General features: G+C 35.8%; 1 protein-coding gene across 1 annotated transcript in view; it reads right to left on the reverse strand.

The window, feature by feature from the left end:
- EML6 (echinoderm microtubule associated protein like 6) overlaps positions 1 to 12,320 on the reverse strand; it is a 111,740-nt gene that overhangs the window by 30,713 nt on the left and 68,707 nt on the right. Inside the window, exons 16-21 of the mRNA XM_010004607.1 lie at positions 10,263 to 10,356; positions 6,387 to 6,487; positions 4,410 to 4,612; positions 2,922 to 3,033; positions 2,094 to 2,221; positions 820 to 961 (exon numbers count right to left, since the gene is read on the reverse strand). Of these exons, the coding sequence (XP_010002909.1) occupies positions 820 to 961; positions 2,094 to 2,221; positions 2,922 to 3,033; positions 4,410 to 4,612; positions 6,387 to 6,487; positions 10,263 to 10,356 (780 nt within the window). The remainder of the gene's footprint in view (positions 1 to 819; positions 962 to 2,093; positions 2,222 to 2,921; positions 3,034 to 4,409; positions 4,613 to 6,386; positions 6,488 to 10,262; positions 10,357 to 12,320) is intronic.

Genomic DNA, 12,320 nt, shown 5'->3' on the forward strand with positions numbered 1-12,320 from the left:
CTTCTAGGGATACTACACTTGAAATCTTTGTTATGACTGAACAATGGTTCCTTTCAGGTAGAGGACACTTAACACAGATGCATAAACACATAGATGTACTATTCTTCCTCCACTTTTTGCCTTAACATTGTTTCTGACCATGCTCTCATACAGCTATCCTCATTCATCCCTGAGTTTGCCTCTCAAAAACATTTTACTCTTTTTTTCCCTCAGCCAGTTAGATTTCCTGTGCTCTCGATCTGTCACTGGAGATGAAGCATGTTGACTTTATATCATCAAATGTCCTGAAGGATATGAATGAGTAAATGAAAGAAAAGTAATTTTGAGAAGGCGACATTTCCATATAGCTACTTTTGTATAAAGGAGACGGCAGAAAAAATGTTCATCTTCAGTGAAGTTGGTATCACATGAAAAGTTCACTTTGCCACTGAAGGCTGATGGTGCTTAACATGAAGAAAAGTTTACATTTCTATTTATATGGAAACTTCTTAAGGTCAGCAAGAAATCTGCTGGCCTTCAATATTCTTAGGAAGGAAAATGAATCTGAAGTCAACTGTTCTCCTTGGAATCAGAGGATGACAGATTAAAGTTAATTTTATTGTTATTCATTACAACCGATTATAATCCTTTTCCTTTGTACCCTTTCCATTGACTTGACACATGCCAAAGACAATTTACTTCCTATGCTTCCAGTTTCTCAATTACTGTGTCCTCTTCCTACCTAATTAGTGCCTGTGATATGCATTGCACCCAGAGGTGGGTGTTACAGAAACAGAGCAGTATTGTTACTATCACCATGTATGGCCAAGTGAGAATTACCTTTTTTGAGCTTCCTCACTGCCAGCATGCGGTGCTGGGATGAAAGCTCCCAGATCCTTAGTGTTTTATCATCACTCACTGTTGCACAGACAGGCAAGAGAGGATGAGCTGCCAAGCCCCAGACTTCTCCTTCCATATGTCCCTACAGGAAACAACTTATTAGAAGAGAAAATAATGCATTTGGGTTTATGTAATATGTTCTAACAGTTGCTCTATCTCCTTTTACAAGTCCCAGGCAATAAGGTTTTTACCATCAACTCTAACAAATTTTCCACATGCAGGGATGTGAATGTCTGCTCTCTTTCCTCTGATAATCATCCAAAATATACTCTGCCAAAGTCTCCTCCACTATTACAAGCTGTAATTATTCTTCCAATGTTCTCTCTTCCAGACTTAAAATGAACAGGAAGTAGTTTTGCCCCAAACAGGACTTTATCTTGAAATCCTAAGATGAGCAACCTTAATACTGATGTGAAGGGGACTGCAATTCCAAATTAGTGAATGAGTGGAATAATTTATAAGACACAACTTCACAATTTTAGGATAGTAAAGCTGTTATGCAGCCAACAATAAATTGAAAGACTACTTTATCTGGAAAAAAAAATACCCAAGGAAAAATATTTTTGTAAAAAGCAATGATAATTTAGTTCAGTTATAGAAAATAAAAAGGAAAAGCTCAACAAATTATAACTCCATAAATAATATATAATTTTTTTCTATATATAGACATTAGGGTTATTCAAGATAGTAAACTAAAACAACAGTAAATACACCAGTTAACATATCTAGGAAAATATTTTAACCAAACTTTGCAAAATACTCTCCTGTAAAAAGAGGCCTTTTCATGTTTTGCAACACATGCAATGACAAGCTGTAGAAAGCTCTCATACCTCTAAAACAATTTTTCAAAAATTAAAGTATGGGATGCCCCAAGATTCACTGTATTATTTCACTAAAAGCACTGTGAAAATAAAATAAATTGTGTTAGCTGTAATCTTATTATTTTTTTTTTTTATGTTGGGTCCTAAACTGTCTAAAAATAATAAAAAGTCCCATCAGCCTTAGAATTTAATGGTCTGTTTTACCTTCAGAATTCCGTAATGCACAGTGAATCTCAAAATGATTTACACAAGAAAGAATGGACATCTGCCTGAGCAAGGAAAGGAATGGTGGCCAACAGGATTAGTGAAAACAGAATGAAAATGACTGTGAAAATGATATAATTACTTGCATTTCTACAGGTAATATTTTGATATGGAAGATCCATACAGTACCTGAACAAGTAGAGTCATAGGACCACTTTTATCAATTTCAAGTATCTCTCCATTTTTTGTTCCCACTAGTATATGCCCATGTCCTAGACTGATGGCTCGAATAGCAGGATTATCTTCTAAAAGCAAACCTGAAGAATAGAAAGATATTAGTTTCAGGTTTTTACTGTGAAACCACAAGGAGCCTCTTAATCACCTATAATTTATACAGCTTATATCACCAATGCTTAAAATCTTTTTAAAATTATGAAATGTGAGATACACTTGCCTGATCAAACTACTAGATAATCCCGGGATTTAATTAACAGTTGAAAGGAGGGAAGTTTGTGCTAGGCTGTATTGTGGCAACAGCAAGATTAATATTTCACTGCTTTAACAGAGATGGAATATAAGGGGTTCAGATGCTCCAGCAACGAGGACATTATTTCTGTGATTATCTGTGGATACCACTTTACAGGCTTCCACACTGATGCCTGGGAAACTAGAATTTAACAGGTCTTTTCAATTCACAGGGACCTGGTTGCTAGCTAGCTGCTAAACAGATCAGACTTGGGAGCAGCCACACTCACAGGTCTGTGGTATTTCTTCTTAAAATCCCTTCTTCAGTGAGAACAAAGCCAAATGTCAAGAGGAAACAGCAGAACAAACTATAAATGGCAAAGATTGTGTGAAATAAAACTTAAATCAAGCAAAAAAAAGAGAATTCCAGCTCAGAGCAGTAGGTATTATGTTTCATTCCCTTTGTGTTCAGGTGAGATTTGCCACCTATTACTGCCATTTTACCAGTCTTCATGCATGAAGTCCTTATTAAAGTACACTGAAAAATCATACCTTTAGAAGTAGAAGATAGTGCTGCTCTTTTAATGGCATATGTCTTCAGACATCTTTCAAACATATCATCCCAAAGTGCCACAATTCCATCTTTTCCACCAGTTACAAACCCCTGTATGATCACAGTATGAAAAATACAAATGTCAGCACTCGTATATTATATTTTAAAAGGCTTGTCCATATGCAGTATAAATTATCCCCTGCACTTCATTCATGTCTTCAGTTAAAAATACCGGAGCCTATGAGGAAAAAAATACAATGGGAGAAGATTTAGAGGACTGCTTTTTTATAAAGACTTATAACCATGCAGAGTGCATGCTAATCTAAATAGTAATGCTGAATCAGAGCATGTGGAAACGAGCTACGGAAAAATATGTGCTTCATCCTTAGAACTGGCAGCAGTTGGCAATAATAGCCTCTCAAGTTATTTTAAATTCAGTGGAATCAACAGATGCTTCAAATGGAGTTCTAGTAAGGCACAGGGAGCAATTCTTTGATTAATTCCCTTGGTAGATTCTCTTTATGTGTGCCAAGTGAGTGCAAAACACAGCATCAATAACTAACCAACAAAAGCCTAAGTGAAAAGGATAGAGTGCCAAGATCAAATAGAAAAATTGATGGAAAAGCTAGGAACAATCAATTAGGGCCAGAAAGGATCAAGCCACAGGATCTTAACTGACCTTGACAGATAAGAATGTTAATACCTAATATTCTTCTCATGCTATACTTTTAAAGTTGAGACTATGATCTCAAAAAAGATACTCTATTGGCAACATCTTCAAATTGCCAGTGGATTTCAAGTGGCAAAACTTTGCCCCAACCTCATTTATGTGATCTTAATAATATATTTTGCCATAGTTTCTTTAAAAGATTTATTGATGCAACTGAAGGAAAATCCTTTTGATATCTGGAATAATAATTAACTCAGAAAAACAACACATTTGGAAGTCTGGCTTGCTTAAGATACAGTCACAGTATTAATAGAAAATTCATGTTCCATATTATGGAAAATACTTGGGGGATCAGGTTGAAGAGGAAATGAATGTTATCTATTACTTTCCAGTGGTTTACAAATATGAAAATGAGACATGTGAGTACTGCAATAACAAAATTCCCCATGAACACAGTGAGAACTAAATTGTGCAGATTTAGAGGTCAGAAAGCTATTGGTCACACAACGAGCATATATAATCTGATGTTTACAAATACACACCAAGTAATTAAAATAACTCATGAATATTAGTTTTGGGATTTTAATCACATTCAGATTTATTCAGTGCACCTTGTTTCCTGTTACTGTTTTGTTTATTAAAGTTTCTTCAATCTTAGTGCAAAGTAGAACATATATTGTAGAATAATGTATTGCTTACATACGTACGTACAAAACCTGAGTAACTCCTTTGGGAGATATGTTAGTTATACAGTTCTAAAGCCCAGTATTGCAACAAAAATACTGAAGATTAAGGGAGCACACAAGATGATAAATACCTTATCCAATGCATGCATGGCAAATACAGGTCCATCATGGGCTTTCACTGTCTTAAGCAACACAGCATCCTTCCAGATATAAATGTCTCCAGTAGCAGCACCAGAGAAAACAAGATCATCTAGTCGCCCATATGAAACACTCATCATAGTTTCTAATTTTCCAGTAGTTCCAAATGTTCCTCGTTTTGATGTAAAGCCTCCACCTGCAAAATAGACACAAGAAAGTCTTTTTATATTTCAGTTCATTGCCATAGTGCTGTAAAAGACAAATATCTGGACCCCATCATCTCTCATCATTGCCTAAGACATGGTAGATAATAGAAATACTGAAAACAGTGCACAAGGGAGAAACACAATACAAGTCAATAAAGTAATGACAGTTTTGAAGCAGCAGAGGTTCTATTTTTCAGATTAATACAAGGGCTGGCAGAACATTTTTAGCACAGAACACCCTGCCAAGTGTTTTCTCTTTTGAAGTGACCACAACTGCACATGAGATACTAGAGGTTTAATTGTCTGCTGACAACCTGACAATTTAACAGCAGTTTTTCAGAATAAATGGCAGGATCTGTTCCTCTTCTGACTGTCAGAGAACCAAATTGCCACAGCCTTACTTCAGTTCAGAAAGCAGAAGTAGCCCGTTCATTGAGTGCTTAGAGACAAAAATACACACACAATTGTAAGATAATACAGGCAGTGGTGTCCTTGTGTCAAGTCATCATGTATTTCACAGTTAACACCAGATAGATAGTCCTAATTCCACTGAGCATATCCCAATTAAAAATGTAGTACTTCTATTGCAAAAATACTATTCTTGGCATAAAGTATTGCCTAATGCAAATATCTGTAATAGAAGTTGGCAAACAGCAACACAACACTATTTAATTACCACAAAAATCACCTAAATATAAAAAATGCAGGAAAAATCTGAGAGCACCTGAACCACTTGAATTCTGTAAAGTACAGTGTAAGAACTTCTTAAAAATATCTAATTTTGACTTGCCTAGAGTTCTAATTTTAGCTGCCCTTGTGTCACTTACCTTTGCTGAATTCCTCACACAGATGATGTTCTTTGAGATCTTTCTACTGAGCAGTCGTGTAGCATGTGTATGATTAAAAGTCATGAAGGACAAAAAATCCAGTCCTGAATATAAAATATCCTCTATCAGAAGCCAACTTTGCAGTCTTTCTCAGTTAGACAGAATGGTCTAGGCTGATCTACCTTCTGTTTTGAACATTTTCTTTTTAGAATCTTACCCTGTTTTCATACAATGGAAAACTAATTTTAATTTTTTATTATTTACAAAAGGAAACAGAATCCCTGTATCACATAAAAAATATAGTATCTTGATTCTTGTGATAAAAATCATCATTATTTTTAGCCTAATGGATAAAAATTAAATCACTGTAAATTAACTTCTGCAAAATACCAAGTTCTTTATTTCTTTTATGTTTGGCCCAGGAATATATTTTAAGGTCCATCCTCAAACATGTCTTTCCAGCCTGGCAGTTGGAAACATCTGCTTCCATCTCTGGAAGCTGTCTCTGATGACAAAAAAACAGCTCTGTCTTGCAACTGAGAGGTTGCTTCAGTGTGACATCAGTACCTGAAGTGCAAACACTTCATTATCAGCAGTCAGATTTTCAGCTATCAGCTGGCATTTTCAAAATAAGGGTCATACCCTGCCTAAGTGACTTACAGGACTGCATGTTCTCCAAGAGCCAATGATGCTTGTTCAGGAGAAATCCTTAATAGTATGACTTGACACAAAAAATAATTAACTGGAAGTGGCTTCCTGAGAGAATGAGCACTGTAACTTTTGCTGATTCAGAGGTAAGTTTTAATTCCTTTAGTATTTTGGTAACTAAAACATTGCTTTACAAATAAAACAAATTATTGAACTGAAAACACGATATTCCTGTATTAAAAATATACACATTCCCAAATAAATTAATAAAAAATATTCAATACGGTACCTGTTTGGTGCCAAAATTTGATGTGCTTCATACCAACTGTGACTAGTTTGTCAACATGATGTGGATTACACCTCACTACAAATATTTTATCTTTATGGCCCCTGTAATAAAAATATAAATTAAAAAACACAGCAAGGGATGACTTAACATTGTCAACTAAATGTCATTTTTTTGTATTGGACTAACCAAAGGTAATCTTCAACAATGAGAGTCTAATCACCATACTTGTGGTGCAAATACAAAGCATGAGTCTGTTACACTATGAAGACTGGCAACAAATCACAGAGGTTATGTCAGCATTATCTCCACCATCATTATTGCCCCACCTAACAAAAAGTAGAGCCGTATTTCTAATCTTCAAGAGTTTAGCCTTAGAAGTTTGATCCACAGAGTTGGCAGAATGTATCTGAGCATACAACCCCTGCACTACAAAAATGTGGCAAATAAAATTTCAGCTCACTTAAGTCATGATGAAGAAGGAGACAAGAAAGGTCAATGCAATTAAGAGAAGGTATAAAGGCAACATAAATATTTAAATAGGTAAGAACACTATAAATATTTAAAATCCTCTGTTAAGAAAAACAAGAAAGTCTTTAACATACTGTGCCTCAAGAAAATAAAAATCATTATAAAATGATAATTTAGGGAAGAGTTCATTCAGCAGCCTATACACCTTCAAATTTAGTTCTTGGGTAATTAAAGTTATTATTGTTGGAGTGTGATTTGTGGGAATTTGTAAGTTAAAGTTTCAGCATTGCAAAAAATATTCCCAGACACAAAGCAGTAATTATTTATATTTCAGTGTTTTATAAATCATCACAAGCAAAAGCAGAAAAGCACTGGCTTTCAAGATGAATATTCAGGTTTTGTACTATGATAATGTCACTTTTACAGAATTACAGATTTTTTTTTAGTTGGAAGGGACCTTAAATATCATCAAGTTCCAATTCCCCTGCATGGGCAGGGACACGTTCCATTAGAACAGGCTGCTCAGAGCCCCTTCCAACCTGCCCTTGAACACCTCCAGGGATGGAGCCCTCACAACATCTCTGTACAGCTTGTTCCAGTGTCTCACCACCCTTATCCTGAAGAATTTACACCTGATCTCTAACCTAAATCTCTCTTCTTTCAGTTTACAACCATTACCCCTCGTCCTCTCACTGCAAGCACCTGTAAGAAGCCTCTCCCCAGCTTTCCTCTCTATCTGCTGTACACATTTCTTTTGATACAGCCCAGGATGGAGTTGGTCTTCTGAGCTGCAACTGCACATCGGTGGCTCATGTCCAGCTTTTGATCCACTAGTGCCCCCAGGTCCTTTTCCACAGGGCTGCTCTCAAGCGTGACCTCTCCCAGCCTGTATTCATATCTTGGGTTACCCCAGCCCAGGTGCAGGACCCTGCACTTGGCCTTGTTGGACCTCATGAGGTTCACCTGGACCCACTTCTTCAGCTCGTCCAGGTCCCTCTGGCTGGCATCCCATCCCTCTGGTGTATCAACTGTACCACCCAGCTTTGCTATAATGATGTCCAGCCTGTCAGTTCAGGCTGGTTCTGGAAGCTATCATGCAGCAAAGCCTACTGCCCTGAATCCAAAATCAAACTAATTGCTTTGCAGTGAGGATGATCCTGTCAAATGCCAGGAGTATCTCTGCCTGTGAGATAGGATCCATAGTGCTGACACATCAGATCCATACTGTACAGCCTACATTTCCTCCCCTATTTTCTTTGTGTCCTTGTGTTCCAGGGGACTGACAGACATTTTTTCTTACAGAATGAAGGAGGGACAAGAGACTGACATCCCCTGATTAAGATTGTAAATCAGTTTGACAATGCCCCCCTCAGCTCCCTTGGGGATTGCAGTCCACTACTACAAACCACAAGGATCGAATAGGATCAGCTCTGCATCAGCACTTGGGGCATGAGAAGCTAGCAAAAAGAGCTCACATACATTTTAATTCTAGCAGTGTACACGTAGTCAGTAAGGATTTTAATTTAACTAGACAGAAAATTTTAGAGCCAAGATAAAGCAACAAGCAGTATAATTTATCTAGTGAGCAATGAAAACAAATAAGAGTATATTCTGCACATTGTGAGAAGAATGAAAACCAGATAAATCATGTTGAAATGAATCACCCCAAGATTCAGGAAAAAAAATAATTCATAAAATATAAAATAACTGCAGAATAAAAATAAATGTTTGTACATAGTGAATGTACACTTCATTTTTTAAATGTAGTCCTTCAGATGAATTATTTTTGTGCATCTATGATTGTAAGGAGATGTCCTCCTATTCTTCCTGTCTGCTAAGGCCATGTGAGGCTCATGTCTAAAATTTAGATGCAAACTCTCCTGTCTTGATTTTTGACACTCTTTGTATGCCCTACTGTGCTTACCAGAATGGCAGAATTTGTTTTAGGCACTGCTAAAATATAAACAAGTATTTAAATTAGAACCTTTTATAAGATAAGATATTTTTATGCTCTTTGTGAGTGCCCTGCATATTTTAAAAATAATAGATCAGCAATAATAGTAGGTACATTTGCTACATAGTAGTATACACTGAAAAGAATCTGAGTACTTAATCTTATATCTGCCCTGTGAGCAACAAGAGGCAGGTAACCAGACAGCCCATCATTAACTTAGTTTTAAAAGCTTAGAAAGTCTATAGGAATACATAAGGTATTTCATAATTTGCAAGTCTGAAACACAAACTGTCTGGAGACCCTAAAGTAGGATTAGAAAGTAAATTAAATGGTCACGCTTTACAATACAAACAACGCTGTTGCTAAGCAAGCTTTACATCACACATTTTAAACAGGATTTAAAATCTTGTTGCCTAATAAACTGGAGACAAAATTACATAGCTAGTATCAGTTGTGGAACACACACTTGGATCAAAATATTTATTCTGTAGTAATGGTAGAGTATTAACAGACAGTGCTGCCACAGGAAAATACTGGTTCTGAAACATGTCACCATATAATAATAAATGCAAATTATGTTTCAAAGGCACTTTTTTGAAGTTCTACTAGTAATTTCTACTAACCAGTGTTAGCACACGGTTGCAGAGAGCGTATGACCTTAACTCCTTGTCTTTCTGGTATGTAAGTCCATGTTTACATTAATTCTACACAACTCCAGTATCTTGACCTCAAAGGTATGTCTGATTTGGCCAAGGTAAGATATAAACCAGGTTCTCAAACAGTTTGATTCTTCTAACATGTACTACTAGTTTGCAGAAAGAAAATGTTGCAATTCAATATTTTAGAACAACAAATGTAAATAGGGAAACTGTAATCCAATCCTCTTCAACACTGGTCCCTTCAAGCAATTGCAAAAGCTCCTTAACCATCAGATTATTAGCTAAGCTTTCAGTTAATTACTGCAAAGAAAAAGCTCTCAGAAAAAGCTGACTCAGAGGAAGGTAAGATCAGTAGACCTTGAAAAATTTATTTATGTAAGAGGGAACATTTTTTTCTTTTTAGAAATGTGATCTGGTTATGTACACTGATGAAAATCAACATGTAATCCAATGCATGAATGGAAAATATGACAACTCTTACAACTTCTGCCCTGAGTCAGGATATCAAAATGGGAGAAAACATTAACTTCACTTCAAAATCATTAAGCAATCTATAATAACAATGTAGCTGTCCTAACAGAAAGTCTGGGGAACCCTTGACAAAAAGAATTCACAGGATTTCCAAACACTAAGCTGTAGATCTCCAATTCTTAAAATCTGGATATATATTGCTCTGAAACACTTCATTTTCAGCAAGGTGTTCTGTTTGTTTCTATAAACCAAGTAGTTCTTGTGGGTGATGCTATTACGAAAAGTGCAACCACAGGGGATGTTTATACCGAGATGTATTCTTACCTGGTTGTTGATAGCTTTTCTCCTTTTTTCCAATCCCAAAACACAATGGCATGATTATCATCTAGCCCAACAGATGCCAAACATTTTCCATCAGCTGTACAGAAACAATACTGAATGTTAGACGTGCTGCAGCTTTAGCTGAAAATGTAACAAGCAATGAAAGCAACAAATACATGGTAAACTGCATTTCAGATGTTGTATTATACATGAAGTAAAGAACTGAACTAATACTTGAAGAGATTAGGGTTCAGATTCACTGATCACCTTCTGTTTCTGAAGTAGACTGCACACAGAATTAGACAAATGAACTGAGAAAGACAATCAACCTGCTCAGCCTCTTAAGATGAATCAAGTCTCTGCCTGCTGGAAGTTTCATCCACAAGGAGGATTTACAGTGCAGTTACTTAGCACCAAAATGAATATTTGTTGGGTGACTACATATCTAACTGGACTTCACAGACTTCACAGAGCATGCTTAATCCATAACCTAGCCTTCCTCTTCTTAACTAACATGACTTTAAATATACCATGACTCTTACCAGAGACAGAACAGGTTGTGTTATAGGTTACAACAAGATTTTTCTCCTTAATTTTTAGCTGGATGATTACACCAGGCTATTCTTTTCTAGAAAAGGCATTATTTTTGTTATGTTTTTATTTCTTATTATTTCTTTGTAATCCTTATAAAAGCATTGATCTTTCCCCAAGGCAAACACAAAACATTTCTGTGTGTAAGTACTGGGAAGGTAGGTAGGAGCAAACAAAACAATGAAAGTCAATTTCATAAAGCCCAAGTACTCTGAATCACATTACATTTTATTTGAAATATTGCTGATTGATGCTTCTTTTCTTTTGCTTGAAATGGTGATTAGAATTATTAGTGCAATGAAATTGGTAGTTAAATGTTAATAGGAAATGTAATTAAACTATTGATATGATAGAAAATTATAAGTCTAAAATTATCTGTTGGCTATCACCTCTTTTACTGCAGGACAGACACAGCACTACTGATAATGAGTGAAAGAAAAGCAAGAACAGAACACCATACATAATTCAAGAGTACCTAGGCTTCCTTGACACGTGTGTAAAATAAAGGTAAACAAGATCACTGTTAACAAACTACTGTAATGATATTTTTAAAAATGTGAAAACCTAAACCATAATTTTGAAAGCATATGCTAGGAAAATCGAACTCTATAGGTTGTAGCAGGAGCCAATTACCCAATTTTTTGTAATGGAAGAAAAGTTAAAACTGGAGGAAGTAGAGAGCTGGGGAGATGGCCAAAAGAGAGAAGGAAAGCAATGTCTTGAGAATGTCACTTGTGTGGAAATTAACAGATGTAAAGGACTCTGGGCTTAAGCTGGTATAAATGACTCCTTTAGAACTAATTCAAAGTCCATAAGGTTGAATAGATCCTTACAGCTAGACTGGGTTCCCAATATTTGGCAACTAGGAGTAGCAGGTTGGGAAGGCAAAGAGGAACTACAGAAAGAGGAAGAGAGTTCCCAGTGGAATGAAACAGGTCTAGATGGAAGGAATAGAAGCAGGCAGGAAGGAATGAAGTTGTAAAATGGGACATGAAAAGAAAACTGAGTTTATAAAACAAAAAATAAACAAAAATCAGAACAAAAACTAACAAAACCACAAAGAAGGAGACAGAAAAAGTAAATTTAAAAAAGGAAATAAAAGTTAGAACTGTTCAATAATAGTTTTAGTGAGACAAAATGCTATGGAGATAAGTGTTAGGAAAGGTAAATATGCATAATGTAATATGTATTATTTAAGAAAGAGATCTATTTGTATACTGTGATTACAATAATTATTTTTAGGAGTATTTCAATCATGTAAATGGAATGAGACTGACAAAGATTTGTTGGTAAGAATAAAATTTGAACTTTATTCACTTGAAACAGGAGGCTTTATCTACTAATATGGCACACAGACTCCAATTACTATAAAAATTCTAGATGGTAAATTAGCCACCAGAGGGCACAACCAAACATTGCATGAAAGAAATTATAATCATAGAATTGTAAGATCATCAGAATTGTCCTGCT

This window comes from Chaetura pelagica, unplaced genomic scaffold, assembly GCF_000747805.2.
Source record: "Chaetura pelagica isolate M959 unplaced genomic scaffold, ChaPel_1.0 scaffold171, whole genome shotgun sequence".
In the NCBI taxonomy this organism is placed as follows: Eukaryota; Metazoa; Chordata; class Aves; order Apodiformes; family Apodidae; genus Chaetura; species Chaetura pelagica.